The 13080-nt window shown below is 49.8% G+C and overlaps 1 protein-coding gene across 6 annotated transcripts in view; it reads right to left on the reverse strand.

The window, feature by feature from the left end:
- Nucleotides 1–13080, reverse strand: part of LOC144159709 (uncharacterized) — a 138414-nt gene that overhangs the window by 42581 nt on the left and 82753 nt on the right. For all 6 annotated transcript variants that reach the window (XM_077691381.1, XM_077691380.1, XM_077691384.1 and 3 more), the window contains one exon: nt 1135–1236. In XM_077691381.1, coding sequence (XP_077547507.1) covers nt 1135–1236 — 102 coding nt within the window. The remainder of the gene's footprint in view (nt 1–1134; nt 1237–13080) is intronic.

The following is a 13080-nucleotide window of genomic DNA, read 5'->3' on the forward strand; positions in this document are numbered from 1 at the left end:
GTTGCCACCGAACATTATCAGCGCACAAATAGAAAAACGTATCTGCGTCTCTTAATAATAAAGGCTGTATTTAATTTAAAAATTGCCTTTACGATTGGTCACAAGTCGTCTTTGTAGCCAAAATCAATTTAAGAAAGAAAGATTCCCAATATATCAGATAACGTTTATTCCGAATACAGATGCTAGTTGAAAGCAGCAGTAAAGCTAGTATTCATGCTAACCCAAATATACACACGTGCTTGATGTTGCAGATCTCGCGTTTGGCTCCAGTGTGCGAGAAGGCAGAACCTGGTTCATTTACCACCTCGACAGATCTACAGTAGCTACCGGCTGTGTCCTGCCCATTTCACCACCAGAGACTACGAGGACCTTGGACAGACAAGGCACTAAACAGATATGCACTGGCTGGATACCTAATTAGCATGCGGCCATGTGCATACACTTTTGTTTGCGACTAAAAGTAAAATATCCAAGTTGTGTTTTTACTGTATGAATGGTACATTTAGCAATAAAAATGAAAATACCTGTACTCTTTATCCTTGTCTAGATTGTGTGTACTAACAAACCAAAACAACGTCGTACTTAGAATAAGTGGTGCAAAAAGAAATGGACGCGTAAAACTTCATCAATCAGACGAAAACAATTGCCCTTTCGATAATGTGGCGGGTTGCGCAACAGGAAAAAGGTCGTGCGCTGGCCATCTGAATATCTTCCACTCGCTCAATTTACCTTCCATGTGCGTCCCAATTGGATTTGGCGCTAATTTGCCCCCACCCCCCCCACCCCGCTCGGCTTTTCAGTCCTCATCAAGATGGCGTTTCCCAGTGCATGTCTGCAACACGCCGCCATGTTTTTAGTACCGCCCCCAAACACCAGGGGTTTGTCCGGCGCTTCGATCGAATATCGCGTCCCGTGCAAGGTATAGGAAGTTTCACTCCCCTGGTTCAGTCAAGCGCTCGCTCTCGCATTGACGTGACCTTGCTTTGACTACTTCGTTGAACCCCCCGATGCGTCGCATCACACCAGGGTTCCCTCGCGGGAAGATGGGCGTAATTTTTTCGGCTTGATTTTCCTTGCAAGAAGGTGCATCAGGAAGCGACGCGTTCTCTTCGCCGAGGGGGCACTCCAACTCACCTTGGCCGAATGCCTTGTTGAGCGTGCCTCCGCTCCTGGCCAGCTGCCTGATCTTGGCCTTGTAGTTCTTCTCTGTGATTTGATCCACGTACTCCACCATGCCTGCGAGAAACGGAGACAAAGAAATGTTCCGTCCTTTGCACGTGACCCTGCTCGCAAACGAGGCTTCTCGCTGTTGCCTGCAGGTGAAACATGGCTGGCATCGAGCGTGGGAAATGCACCGTCATCATTGCTGATGCCGAACGTTCGAACGAATCGTCACAGGCGAAAAGTGAGTGCATCATACGGTTTCGTGAGCCCCCCTGAAGTTTCCCACTGAGCTTTTAATCTCGCCCACTGCTTCCCAAATTTCGTCATTGGCATGCACTATACCTTTTACTGTCAGAAAAATTGACAGTTCGCGGTTAATTCCAGTGATTTCGCTACGTATGACGAATTCCATTGGGCGAACAGGAGCAAGTGGAGCGAGCAGCCAGAGCAGCACACGGGAGTAACGGGGACGTGTGCTTTCGATCCGCGAATGAAACATTCGCGCTGCTCCGGGAGCAGTGAAAAGAGGGGGAGGGCGAGATGTCAAGAGTCATGTGACCAAACGTTTCCCGCGCTCGCTTCCCGGAGCATTTCGCGCGCTCGTGATGTCCGCACGCAGTTATTCCTCGCCAGTTTTGCCAGATACGTGCCAGTGGTTTTGTGTCTGCCTTCCGCATGGCGACGAATGAAGAAGCCGAGCGGATGTTCATGTTCATGATAAAGGGGTCACCATCGTGTCTCCCAAAAATTAGCTGCGAACGATAACAGCGTCCACCGACTCTTTTCCAGATACGACCTTCGGTCGCTGCTCCGGCGGGGTGAACAGGTGCTCGAACATAAACTCATGCAATGTCAAATCGTCGTCGTCGTCGCTGCTGCTGCTGTCCGATGATGAGCTTGCGCTTCAATCTGTGGTGCTTTCATCATCTAAAAGTAGCATCAATTCCTTATCCAGACGGCCGCGCTTAGCTGCTGCCGTACGCACTGAGCGACTACTGCGGCTGCTGGATTCCGCCATTTTTCCTCCGCCACCCGGGGATAAAACCAGAAGTGACGCAAAAGAGGTCATGTGACTTCCTCGGCGTTCCCTGTTACTCCGCCGCTGGCGACGGAGCACCGAGAACTGCTCTCGGCTGCTCTCGGCGCCAAAAAAGTGCTCCTCATCGACCAATGAAACACAACGCCCCTGCTCCTGCCCGACCACTGGAAGACGCCAGAACTCGCGAGAGCACTTTGGGTGCAGTTAGAAGTGCTCCTGTTCGCCCAATGGAAAGCGCTATTAGATTGACCTGTGGATTTTTTACAGGCTAATTATGTGATTGCTCGGCACCTCTGCGGTTTTGCACGTAGGTTCTTCTGGCGTCTGCCGACTTTATCATGTGGGCACTTTTTGTCACCCCCGAGCATGTGCCGAAGTGATAGGCAGATGAGCACTGAGAACACGACGTCTCTATAATAGACGTATACGAACCAAGCTGTCGAACCGGAACCGGACCGAAAGCAAAAATTTGGCCACGGCATTAGGCAGTTTTAGCATATCGTTACCGTGTTTGCGTTACCGTTTACCGTGTTACCGGAAGCCGCTGGCGAAGGTGAAGCCTGTGCCGGTAAGTTACCGTTCGCGGTAACTCTCGCGCTGCGCAGTCGACTCCCGCAAACACGGTAAACGGTAACGTAAACACGGTAACGATATGCTAAAACTGCCTATTTAGATCTGCCGGAGCGCTCTCTACACGTACCCTAAGTGTTGTTTCGAATCCGAACCCGCCGTATCCGAATCGAACCGTAACCGTAACTGAAGCGTACAGAAAAAAATTGGCCGAGTATCTGCTCCTTTCGTTGCAAATGTCGACGAAAGATGAAAAGTCTTTCGCCGACATTTCCCAAGTAAATGCCTACATTCGTTTTTTCGCTCACCTCTCACGCTGTTCCTCTCCCGTCGCGCTCATCTCGAGGTAAACACGCTAGAGGTTTGCTCAAGTCAGATGTGCCTCGATGCCAGCGTTGCCGTACCGCGGAGACGCGCGTGAATCGTAGCGTCCTAATTCAACGTTTATAGAACCACGTTGCCCTACTACACAGGCGTTCCAAGAGGAAAGCGGAACCTGCCTAGTGGAACCTTTCGTTACTGTTGCCGTTCGATCTCTTAAAATGCCGCCATAAAAAATAGTAGCGTGGTCGACAGCAGGCGACAGAGAGATTTTTTAGATGCGAAGCATCTCATGCTCGGGGCTGTGTCTCTCCCTCCATCGTTGTCGTTGTCCGCCGCCCGCACTCTACTGCGCATGCGCGTCTCTTCAGCCCTGTCAGCGTTTGGGCTGACATCAGCGCAGTCCACTATAAAAATGCAGACAGACCAAAATTTCTGCGTTTAAGTTGCCCAATTAAGAAAGACTTTAAAAATCGTATCTGCTCTCTTCGTTGAAAGCGTTGTCTAAAGACGGTAGTCTTCTGCTGCCCCTGCCGCGTCTCTCCCCTCTCCCCACCCACCTCTCGAGCTCTTCTTCTTGTCGCGCTCTTCCAGTGATAAACGCGATGCTTTAATTTTCCTGCGATGATGATGATGATTAGCGGCTTCCCCTTTGTAACGGGGTGACGATGCACAGCGGCCTTAGTCGTAACGCGACTGTACAATCACCTCGCCAAAAAACAAAACAAAAAAATAAAAAAGAACAATAAAATAAAAAGAAAATTCCTCCATGAAATTTTTGAGCTAGTCCGACTTCTTTGTTCGCATGTCTTCCCAGATTGTTCTCTGCTCTTTTCCAACCAACACTCTAACCTTCTTTTGCTAACCTCTACTGCTGTACAATTCACTTTTCCGTTAACCTTAAAGCCAAAGGCTTCCGGAAGCTGGATGGTTCCATCACTGAGGACTGGACGGGTACTTTTGCACTCCGGTACAATATGTCGCATGGTTTCTGGCTCCCTACCGCAGCCTGCGCACAGTTCTTCCTGTACTGGGGGACGGCCACCAGGGGGCCAGACGAGTCGAGCGGACCTTGCATGGGCTGTCCAACAAACCCGCCGCGTCGGCGCGACAAGCCAAGTCTATCGTCCCAGTTTGGAATCACCGTGATCAGCAAGTCAAGCGGCATCGACTGATACCATTTTCATCGCCGTTGGTTCACCCGAACTCTCAAAATCAGCGATAGAAGATCTCCGCAGGTGGCTAAGCCTAACGCGCCTGGCTAAGCCTAACGCGCCTCGCCTCGCCATCGGCCCAACCCGGCGTAGCTATACGGACGCCGCCGCAGCCGCCACAGACGCGCAGCGGTGGACGACGCCGCCGCCGCGATGCTCGCCGACCCGACCACTGACGCCGCGCAGAATGCTGCAGGCTCTACGATTCCAGCGATGTCTACCCAACAAACTACGAGGGACACTGCCTTAACCATGCCGAACACCCCGCCGTCAAATACCATACCGGAGCCCTCCATGGACGAAATGCACGTCGCCGTCGATGAAGACGAAGATTGTTCCACTGAGTCACCCCCAAACTCCAACCGCTGGATCGTAGTGCGCCGTAGACACCGCGCCTTCGCGTCTGTGGTACCACCGAATCACAGCCCCGCAACCGGCAATATCCGAAAAAGCCCGAGCCCACCAGGCCGACAGTTCGTTTCCCCCAATCGCCCTTTCCGCCCTCGGACATCAAGATAGTCCTGAGTCCCCGAGGCGGCCTGAATCTCTCCCGCATTTCTCCTCTGGAACTCGCAGCTCTCCTGCAGCTACAAGCGCAGCTACCACCCAGCCGTGAAGACCAACTTCGCTTGCATTACCAGTCTAATTTCATGTAGTGAGTACTCCTCATGAGGACCGCGCCCTGCGATACACTTCACTCACTACGCTCAGCATCGAAGGGAAGACCTATGCCCTGGCCGCACATGTGCCAGCACCGACGAACACCTGCGCCGGAGCCATCTCAGGGCTGCCACTAGACCTTCCACCAGAAGACACCATCAGCACGCTCATTGAGCACAACCCGCATTTACAAATCATCGACGCAAGAAGAATGGGATCTACTCCTCTATTCCAAATTACATTTAAACGAACAAGAGTGCCCTACTGGATCCATTATCAGATGGTTACATTTCGCTGTCGCCCCGTCAAGCGCAAGACTGAGGCATGCCATCTCTGCTGGGCCACCGGGCACAGACCGGATGTCTGCCCCAACCCCAATGCTCCTCCACGCTGCCCAACATGTGGCCAGAGCTCCCCACCAGATCAGCATATTTGTCACCCCTCTGCATTATCTGCTCCGGCCCACACCCCACGGGATCCCCTGCCTGTCCCCAACGCTACCTACACAGACCGCCCCACAAAAAGGACACCCGAGCTTTTGGGGAAGACGTCCAGAACTTCAACCAACTCCAATCAGTCTCACGTAACACCACCGCCCCCAACAACGCATCCCAGAAGTACTTTCCTCCCGACTGAACAGCATCAACCTGTGAACCACCCCAAGCAACACCAGCACCAGTCTCTACAAAACGGATGCGGTGGAAGCGACGCCAACAGCACCTCCCAAGGGGCCAAAAGCAACCTACGCCCAGTTGAGCTCCTATCACCTACCAGCCATTCCTCCCTCCCACAAACCTTCCTTCCCTGCCAACCCTCCCGATCCCATCCTCCACGAGTTACAACTACTGAGACAAGAAGTTGCCCGCCTGAGAGCCGAAAATGCGCAACTGCGAGCTCACCCTGTGCAACCTACACAACCACTACAACTCTGTCAAAGTCTGCTCAACCAGAACAAAAAGCGAGCTTCCGAATCCCTCGAATAATCCCCCCAAGACCGCGTTACCCATATTGAAGAACAACTCAAAGAACAAACGTCGAATATAACTGTCCTCCTTGACACAGTCCGCGCCCTCACCGAGCAAACATCTCGCATGCAATCCCACCTTGAAGCACTAACCCGTCTCCTCCCTGTCTCCGCCTCGCATCAACCTATTCCAAATGGCCCACCCAACCACCTGCTCTAATACTCTGCGCGTATGGTAATGGAATTGTCGAGGATTCCGTCGTAAACGCGCAGCGCTGCAAGCCCTTATCGACGGCACACTCGAACCCCCCGACGTTATATACCTCCAAGAACCAGGACCAGAATGCAAATGTATTCACTTCCGCAAAATTCAAAAGGACTCTTACACCGCCATACTAGTCAGTAAAAAGCTCACAGCACAATACCTAGAACTGCGACCCGACCTCCCCCCTCACACATTCATACGCCTCATACCCAAGACCCACACCACCCAGCCCACCTACATACTGAACGTGTACAGCTCTCCTCGACTGCAACACACCTTCCACAAACTGTTCAAACTAAGACAGGCGAACAATAAGACAGGCGAACAAAGCCCCCTTAATAATTACCGGAAATTTCAATGCCCCTCACCCAGCTTGGGGTTATTCAACTCAGAACAAAAAAGGCAGACTCTTATGGGAAACCATACAGCATCACCGCCTCACCGTTGAAAACGAAACATACATTCCCACCCGGGACGGCACCAGCAATCAGCGAGACACATCTCCAGACCTCTCCATTACCAAACATACCCACCGCACCACGTGACAACGTTTGGACCATACCGTCGGCAGTGACCATTACATTCTTAACATCACCACTACTGCAGCCCCCCTTACAGCAAAAAAAAAAAAAAAACCCGACCGCACACAATAATCAATTGGCACCAATTCCGAACTACCCGCATGCAAGCACTTCCCATCAACCCAACACCTCAATCATTTAACCTAACGGAGTGGATACGCGGAATACACACCGATGTGCAGAAATACAGCTCTACGATTACAGCCTCAACGCTCTCCGTAACTCTAGACCCCAGACTCGCACACCTCCTTCAGGCGCACCAGGGCCTCAAAAAGAGGTGGAAAACGCAACGCCACAATAGGAATTTACGCCGCAGAACTGCCCTCCTAGAACGCGAAATCGAGCATCATAGCATGCAACTGCAAACCACCGCTTGGGGACGCATGTGCGACAGCCTCTCTGAAGGCCTCAGCATGAAACGAACATGGCGTATACTCAGGCACCTACTCGACCCCTCTACATCCAAAACAGAATCCCAAGCACGCCTCAACTTATTAGCCCATAATATCACGGGAGACGACCATACGTGGCCGCAAATTCTTACCGACACTTAACTTTCGCCGCCGGAACCACAAGCGCCTTCTGTAACAGACTCTGGCACACCAAACCCCCAACTAGACACCGCATTCACATTCGCCGAGCTGCAATCTGCCCTACATACCCTCACCCGCAGCATGACACCTGGACCAGACGGCATAACATACACTACCCTCCGAAACCTAGAACCTCACTCACACCAACAACTCCTCGACTACTACAACCACTGCTGGGAAACCGGGCACCTACCAACAGAATTTAAACATGCCACCATAACAGTGATCCCCAAGCCTCACAAACCTCTCTCAGCGCCCAATTTACGTCCCATTTCACTCACTTCATGCATCTGCAAACTCTTTGAACAGATGATAGTATCTCCCCTTAATCAGCACCTCGATCAACAGCGTCTTCTCCCTGATAACATGTTCGGATTTCGCGCACATCTCGGAACCAACGGCATTCACCTCCAAATTTATCATCAACTACTCAAAGCACTCCCGGATCAAGACACGTCGGCAATCCTTACCATAGATCTAACGAAAGCTTTTGATCGGATCTCCCACTCAGCTATTTTGTCCACATTAAATAACTTGAAAGTAGGCGCAAATCTCTTCAATCTTGTTCAATCCGTTTTGTCTGACCGTACAGCCACCCTTAAACTCGACAATAGACAATCCCCAACCCTGCACCTCCCAAACCGTGGCACCCCCAAGCTTCAATCGTATCTCCCACACTGTTTAACATAGGTCTCATCCCTCTCACTACCGCGCTCATCAATATTCCCTCACTCCACAGCAGTCTATACGCCGACGATATAACAGTGTGGGTAACTCACGGCAGTGACGCCCACATTGAATGCACTCTTCAAATCGCAACGGACGATGTAGAAAACCAAGAAGAAGAAGAAGCGAAGAAGAAGAAGTGAAGAAGAAGAAGTCACCACAGGCACGTTCCTGTTCTAGTCATCATCATGCTTTTCTAGAATAAATATGTGTTCGTCGCAACGTCCCCACGGCCTCTGCGATTCCTTCGTCTCAATGGTGCCGTGACCAGGATTCGGGGAAGAATACGCCATCGACGCTGCCAGCCTCCTCAGCGTCAACGGGCTGGCCGGAATTTAACGTTGATCGGACAAGCGTCGCTGGAAGGATCAAGGCCGTGGAGAAGCATCGCAGAATCACGAGAACAGGCGAGTCCTCAGTGCGGTATTCCGTAGAAATATGAACAGAGACATACTCGTGAAGAAGCGCAAAGCGCTGCGAGGGCAGGCTACCACCCTTGTTAATGAAGTTGATCAGAAGCTTATGACACAGATAGATCGGAGCGCGTTGGTAACGCTACGCAACCAAGTGACAAGAATCTCGGAGGCTCTAAAGCAAGTGGACAGTCAAATAGAGCAAGTTTTGACAGTAGAAAATGCCGAAGCCGAGTTTAAAAGAGTGCTCGAATATGAAATGAAGATAGTAGAGACTTTATCCAAGATTGACTTGAAACTCGAGGAATACGAGCTGAGTTCTCGCACAGCCCATCGTGCTCAAGAAAATAATGTCAATATTGACATGCAAGGTACTAACCGCACGGAACCAAGTGACATAGTGAAGCTGCCAAGGCTCGAAATGATCAAGTTTGACGGAACGAGGAAGCTATGGCCCCGGTTTTGGAATCAATTCGAAACGACAATACACGGCAGAGAGAGCATGCCAAAGACGCAAAAATTCAATTACTTGCTGGCATCGCTAGTAGGGGAAGCTGCGTCACTAGTTGAAGGATTGCAGTTCTCAGAAGAAAACTATGACCACGCCGTGGAACTGCTGCGGGAAGCCTTCGGCAAAGAGGAGAATCTGCGAGAGGTTTATATGAAGGAGCTTACAAGTCTCGAAGCTGTCAAGAGCAAGAAAGACTTAACGGGAGCCAAGCTTCTTTACAACAAGGTGCAGCTTACCAAACGAGGACTCGAATCATTGGGAGTAAAACTGGAAAGCTACGCGCCAATGCTACTGACATTGATCAAGAAAGCTTTGCCTTCCGATATGATGGTGGACTTTAAGATGAAGGAAGCCACAAAAGAAACAAACAACATTACGGGATCATCGCTATCTGCATCGGATGCCAGTGTTGAAACAATCCAGAGACTGTTAGATTTTCTGCGAATTCACATCAGCAGCAGAGAAGGAGAATTGGACGACCGAAGCAACAACCAAGCGGAAGACCATCGCGCACCCAGGACGAACATCAGATCTACGTGCAGGACGTCAAGTTTCCAGAGCATCGCAAGCAAAAAGTGCGTATTCTGTGGAAAACAAGGACATTATGCAGAAGACTGCCGACGGACCATTACGCTGAGCGAAAAGAAGGCTGTGCTTCAACGGGAAAACCGATGCTTCCGATGCACCAGACCAAACCATACGGCGCGAATTTGCCGAGCCAACGTTCGCTGCAAGACCTGCAAAGGAAGACACGCCACTTCAATGTGCTGTCCCAAAAAACGCGACCACGATAGGAGCGATGCAGAAACGATGTCTAAGGGCCAGGATGAGTCAAGCCAAGCTGCATCCAGCCGGTCGTGCAATATGCACACTCAACAGACGAACATCTCTTCGTGCATCTTGCTACAAACTGCTATCTCTTGGATGGAAGGGCAGAAATCAGGCAGCTACGCAAGAATAATGCTTGACACCGGGAGCCAACGATCCTTCATTCTTCAAAGCGTGTCACAAAAACTAGGATGCAAGGAGAAAAGAATTGAGAGGCTAACCGTTGGGTCGTTCGGTGGCGGCGAGAAAGAAATGGAAATGAGGGTTGTGGAGGTGAAAATTAAGAGGCATCCGTCCGAAGAAGAGATTATAATTGATGCACTGGAAATAGACATGATCTCTAAAGACACGTTGCCATCACCACCGAAGAGAGTGGTGCAGGAAGTGAAAGTTCTAGGACTGACATTGGCAGATGACCTGACGCAATATCACAAGTCAAGGGTCCCATTAACAACATCGTTGCTCGTCGGAGCGGATTATTATTGGGAGATCTTTACGGGACGAACAAAACGGCTCCAAGACAAAGTAATGGCCGCGGAAACGATTTTAGGGTGGACGTTACATGGGCCAACACAATTTCGAGCCCAACCAATGAATTCGTCAACAGTGATGGTACTGAAGGTAACCACTAAGAATGAAGACATAAACGAAGAAGTAAAAAGGTTTTGGGAGCTAGAATCAATAGGCATCAGCGACAACATTGCTCACACCAAGACAACAGACAACGATGGAGTACATACGTACATCAAAGACACTATGGATTTCCAAAACGGACGTTACGAAGTCAGGCTTCCTTGGAAGGAACTCGTCACGTTGGACGAAAACAAGTTGGTCGCCGAAAAGAGACTTTTACAAGTAACCAAAAAACTACTTAAGGACCCCAAAAATCTTCAAGCATACGATAAGGCAATACGAGAGTATATTGAATCAGGTATAGCTGAGAAAGTGAGCACGGAAGAAGACAAAAAAAGGAAAAACTTCGTCTACTACATGCCACATCAGGCTGTGATTAAAGAGGACAGAGCGACAACCAAGATTCGAATCGTGTTTGATGCATCTGCGAGTCGCACGGCAGGTCGGTCGTTGAATGACAACTTAGAGACTGGACCAAACCTTAACCCTGACATCGCATCCCTATTGATGAATTTCAGGCAACACAAAATAGTGATGGCTGCAGACGTGGAGAAAGCTTTTCTTCAAATAGCCATCCACGAAGACGATCGGGACGCACTTCGTTTCTTGTGGTGGAAGGAACTACCGAACAAAGACTCAGAGCTCCCGACAGTTGAGACCTGGAGGATGAAGAGAGTTACATTCGGCACGAAGCCCAGTAGTTTTCTGTTGGCTGCAACGATTCATCATCATCTAGATGCAGTAAGAGAAAAGTTCCCAAACACAGTGGGTGAACTAAAGAAAGGAATTTACGTCGATGATGTGTTGCTAGGGGCTGAAGATATGTCAACAGCAGGAACCATGTACAACGAGGCACGAAGTATATTTGCTGCAGCCGGAATGAATTTAAGGAAGTGGACATCAAGCGATCCAACCCTACGAAGTGTCTTTGACAAGGAAGGGGAAGACCTAGACCGGCGACTGAGACAAGAAGGAAAAACTAAAGTGCTGGGGATGAAGTGGAATTTCATAGAGGACCAAATTGCCTTTCCTAGCACGGCCTGGCGTTCGGAGATGGATGTCGCAGAGATAACAAAGCGTCAACTTTTACAAGCCACTGCCAGATTGTACGATCCCCTAGGACTATTGACACCCTTTTCCGTGCGAGCAAAGCTGCAATTACAGAATGTTTGGAAAGAGTCATTCACCTGGGATGATCCTTTACCCGATGGATATCGAACAGCTTGTATGGAGTGGATTTCAGAGCTGGATGTGCTGGACGGGTTTTCGTTACCAAGATGCTCGCACTCCTTTGGAAAAGCGGAAGAGTTATCAACTCTGCACGTATTTTCTGATGCAAGCCCAAGAGCATACGGAGCAGCGGCATATCTTGTGACCACATACACTGATGGAAGCAAGAACACCCAGCTTCTAATGAGTAAAGGAAGAGTTGCACCGCTTAAGGACGTAACACTCGCAAGAGTAGAGCTTCTGGCAGCCACGGTCGCAGCACGATTAGCCAAATACATTGTGGACAACTTTGTCGGAAAAATCAAAGACGTCAAGTTCTGGACAGACTCACAAATAGTGCTTTGCTGGGTCAAATCAAGCAAAATCAAGGACATTTTCGTTCAAAATCGAGTAAATGAAATCAAGAGGAAATCAAGTGCAAACCAATGGGGTTACGTAAAAAGTGAGGAAAACCCTGCCGACCCGATGACGAGAGGGATAAAAATGAAACAACTGCTTGCGTCAGAAGCCTGGTGGAAAGGTCCAGTTTGGCTAATAGGATCTTGCGAGAGACCGGCATATGAACCGCAGATAAACAATATGGAAGAAAAGGAGGTCGCGAACATGGAGCATTGTATGCTTACGTCGTGCGATACTCAAGAAAAAGTTATTGACGTGAGCAGGTTCGGATCTTATACTAAGGCACTAAAGATCGCCGCATGGGTGCTACGTTATGCTGGGAAGTTACGAAAGAATAAAACATCAGGTCCTATAACAGCAGAAGAACTCAAAAAAGCGGAATTATTTCTCATCAGGCAAGAGCAAGAAGAACTCATGCATCCAGGCGAGACGGTCAGGAACGGCGCGACAGAAAGGAAAGACGCATCCCAATTACATGGAATCGGAATTTTCACGGACACTCAAGGTGTAATCAGAGTGAAAGGACGGCTGGAGCGAAGCGACATGAGTTTCGACGAGAAACACCCAATTGTACTGCCGAAAAACAGTAAGCTTTCTGAGCTTTTGGTACGACATGTGCATCATCAGACAATGCACGGCGGCGTCTGTGTAACGTTGACCAGATTACGAACAAAGTTTTGGGTAGTTCAAGGCCGACAGTTAGTCCGAATGATCATTAGGAGATGCATTACATGCAGGAGATTCAACGCTCGACCGATGACTCAGGAAATCGCACCATTGCCAGCTGACAGAATCACCAAATCAAGTCCTTTTGAAGTCATAGGAGTCGATTTCACTGGACCACTGTACGCTAGAGAGGAAAAAGGACGCACTGAGCAAAAGATGTACATTGTCATTTTCACGTGTGCGGTGACGCGAGCGGTACATCTTGAGCTGATGAAGAGCACATCCTCTGAGTGCTTTATACAC

The sequence above is a fragment of the Haemaphysalis longicornis genome, unplaced genomic scaffold (genome assembly GCF_048455015.1).
Source record: "Haemaphysalis longicornis isolate Haplotype H1 unplaced genomic scaffold, Haemaphysalis longicornis Haplotype H1 scaffold_10, whole genome shotgun sequence".
Taxonomy (NCBI): domain Eukaryota; kingdom Metazoa; phylum Arthropoda; class Arachnida; order Ixodida; family Ixodidae; genus Haemaphysalis; species Haemaphysalis longicornis.